The sequence below is a fragment of the Prunus persica genome, chromosome G2 (genome assembly GCF_000346465.2).
Source record: "Prunus persica cultivar Lovell chromosome G2, Prunus_persica_NCBIv2, whole genome shotgun sequence".
Classification (NCBI taxonomy): Eukaryota; Viridiplantae; Streptophyta; class Magnoliopsida; order Rosales; family Rosaceae; genus Prunus; species Prunus persica.
Genome location: NC_034010.1, coordinates 19313169 through 19316392, shown reverse-complemented (window position 1 = coordinate 19316392; position 3224 = coordinate 19313169). Strand labels below are relative to the sequence as shown.

The following is a 3224-nucleotide window of genomic DNA, read 5'->3' as shown; positions in this document are numbered from 1 at the left end:
AGAAGTGAAGGATCCTCAGTATCTTCACTGTGCCTCCTTTACTTCCCAATCTTCGGATTCGGGGCTTGAACATCTTCCACTGTCTACACAGAGTGTTACAACGGTTATTCCTCCTCTAGCATACCTAATCCACTACTTATCAGAGTATGTAATAAGACAAAGGGTCTGAAGTGGATCTATACACCATCATGCCATGGCGTTCCAGACAATGAAAAACAAGTGATGTGGTTAAGTCATTGGAAGTTGGGGAGTGGATTGGAAGGCGGCGATGAAGTTACTGTTTCAGTGTTTACGAAACCTTTGTTTCTGGTGAAAGAATGCGGCATCCAGCTTGTGCATGAGCAAGAAGACGAGATGAGTACCCAACACAACACTATAGTTCCTAGTTATGCATCTGCCATTAGTCGGGATTTGTCAGAATTTATTCCAGGAACATACTACCTAGGGGGTGGACCTTTTCTCAGACTAACTAGAGAAGATGTTTTGGGTTGGAAAAAAGAAGTTTGGTTCAATGACATCTCTGGAGACTCTGATGAAGAAACAGGTATGGTGTTTAGCCAATCACTGAGTTCATATGGGCGCGATGCTATTCATACTACTAGTTTGTCATCCTGCACTCTTTCAGTACGTAACGCCTTTAAAAAAAACGATAAAATACTAATTTTAGAGTGTAAGATGATAATGTGGGAGTGGGAATATATAGCAACTGCCTTACTTTGTTGATGGTTAGACACTCCATGAAATGAAACACATGCAAATTCATCGTCATTCACTTTAAAGAATTTAATTCCTCTAATGTTCGAAGTATGGTGTTTGTATGTTTTGTTTTCTAGACAAAGAAGAAATACAGCAGGGTGACGAGCCTCTTGCGCTGGTAGCAGCAGCCGAAACATTAGTAGAAGCAGAGAGGGCAAGCAGAGGCAACAAGATTCTCCTTATGACTGCAGTCTTCTTTCTCTTCCTTTCTCTAATCTCTCTTCCTTCTCTCTCTTTCCTGTCAAAGTACTTTGCCTGAATAGGCGATCAATCTTGGTGGGGGGTTTATTTGTTTGTATGTTTTTGTTAATTATCTGCTGATAAATTGGCTTATAAGAGTTTATCTGTCTTCATCATTCCCTTCTTGTCATACATTTCAATGAACAACCCAACTCAGTTTTGAAAACCACCCAATTTCAAGACAGAAAGCAGCTTGCAACAACCCCATATCTCATGCAGGAAAAAAATCAGACACAGAAGAACTTATAAGTCCTTACAAGTTACAACCAGAAAAGAAAAAAAAAGAAAGCCCTTAGAACCAGGGAGTTCAGAAATTGCTAGTCTCCCCTGTAAAGAGATGAAGATATCTCTGATGTTGTTAGCAAAATAAACTCTGCAAACTTTGCTGCGTAGTGCTGTTACTTGTATGACCACAAATTTCCCAGATTTCTACCTGTTCTGTTCTGCTTACTAATTTCTGCAATGTATGGAGCCCTGTGCTCCAAGAAATCTATGCATTGGCATAAATTGGTAGGCCATCTGTGCTGGGCTGGGCTGGGCTTTTGCTATCTGACCCGAAAGACTGATTTGACACAAGGCCGGTGAGCTGTCATGAATTTGGAACTTTTGAGCGGCACAGGCACTTGTATTTTTAAAATTCTGAGATGCATTTATGGCAGTCATAGAAATTGTACTAACATTTGATATTTGATTTCATCCATCCCCTTCAGTTTTTCAAACTAAGCTAAGCTAAGCTAAGCTAGACTTCTTGTAAGCTCGATTTTCGTTCAATTCGGACAATTGTCGCTAGCACAACTCTTTTGTATATGCATTAATTGTCGCTAGCACAACTCTTTTGTATATGCTAATGCCGTCAAATTACTCAACAACCCTATGATCCAAGCCTTCCCTTCTATCAAACGAAATGTGAAAAGAAGTGTGGTTGTGTGAAGATTGAAGAATATTTGGTCAGCCTCATCTGCCACTTCATCACGTGCCATTCATTCCCCCAACCCCATCACGCCCGCCATGTTTTAAGAAAAAGTAGAGAGAGATAGCATTGCATTTGCATTGGTAGTTGAAAGTTGAAACCCCCTAATTAAACCCTCTCCCACCGGCCCACCCCAAATCCATTTATTAAAAATTTTAATAATTTTGCCCGCTCACAGAAAAATAAATAAATACATTTATAAATTATACGCAAAAACAAAAAACTTTTCCATTTTTTATAAAATTAACCAAAAGTAAGTGGAAAATATTGATGATGTTCATGCCCATCCAAATTTCACATTCATTGACCCGTCAACTGAGACACTGACACGTACATGACACCTCAGCACACTTGATACTCATCCCGGTGAAGATAGAATTGCTGCTTCGGCTGGTGTTGCTCTTCGGGTTGCTGTTGCTGAGAAGCCTCTTTCTGGCGACGGAGCTCCAGAACCTTCCGGTGCGAGTTGGAGTGCTGAGTCAGCACGAACGTTGGGCTTGCCGCGGGTCGGTACTCGGGCACCAGCCGACCCGACTTGAATCGGACACCACACGCGTTGCACAGCGTCTTGGGGCCCATTGGACCCGCCCGCCACTGCGGCGTCTTCTCCGAGGCGCAGTGCGCGCACCGGCGCGGCTTGGAGGGCGACGGAGAAGCTTCCGATGGCTCTCTCTTGGGCTTCGCCCGTGAGTCGCTGGGCTCGGGTGGGCCATCCCATTTTGAGCGATTGGTGCGAACCCGGCTCGGAAACAAGGACGACGTGTCGTTTGGGAAGGACGCGGAGCCGAAGACGTTGGTGGTGGGGAAGTCGGTGAAAGAGTCGTCCACGAAGCGCGACAACCACTCCAATTCCGCCACGTCATCACTCTAATTCAACCCCAAAAAAAATAAAAGAAACCCAAATTATAATAGAATTAAAGAAAACAAAAGGGGAAAATTGAAGTGTAAAAGAGAAGAGGAAAAGAAAATGTGGGCAATTACGGGTACACAGAGGTCGTTGGTGAAGTCGGTGGCGGGGGTGGGGTTGAAGACGGTGGAGCTGACGTGGAGGTGCGGAGGTGGCGGCGGAGGGTGGAGGTCAATGGAGTCGGTGGAGGAAGTGGAGGAAGAGAAAAGGTCGTCGTTTGACAGGTCGAGAAGGTCGTCAATGGGAAAGTAGTCTTGCTGTTGTTGGGCTGAGGAAGCAGATGCTCCTCCTCCGTACACGTCCTCCATATTGTTCTTTACCAATTTGCAGAGAGTCAGAGTAAAAAGCTGA

At 44.2% G+C, this 3224-nt stretch overlaps 2 protein-coding genes across 2 annotated transcripts; one reads left to right on the top strand and one right to left on the bottom strand.

Annotated features, from left to right (window-relative positions):
- On the top strand, nt 30–1415 carry LOC109947602. Its single transcript, XM_020558149.1, has 2 exons — nt 30–544; nt 834–1415. The coding sequence occupies exons 1-2, from the start codon at nt 223–225 to the stop codon at nt 1013–1015; spliced, it is 504 nt and encodes a 167-aa protein (XP_020413738.1). The 5' UTR covers nt 30–222; the 3' UTR covers nt 1016–1415.
- LOC18787559 (GATA transcription factor 4) lies at nt 2146–3218 on the bottom strand. Its single transcript, XM_007220961.2, has 2 exons — nt 2948–3218; nt 2146–2833 (listed from the first exon to the last, which is right to left on the bottom strand). Exons 1-2 carry the CDS (start codon nt 3179–3181, stop codon nt 2309–2311), a joined length of 759 nt encoding a protein of 252 aa, XP_007221023.2. The 5' UTR covers nt 3182–3218; the 3' UTR covers nt 2146–2308.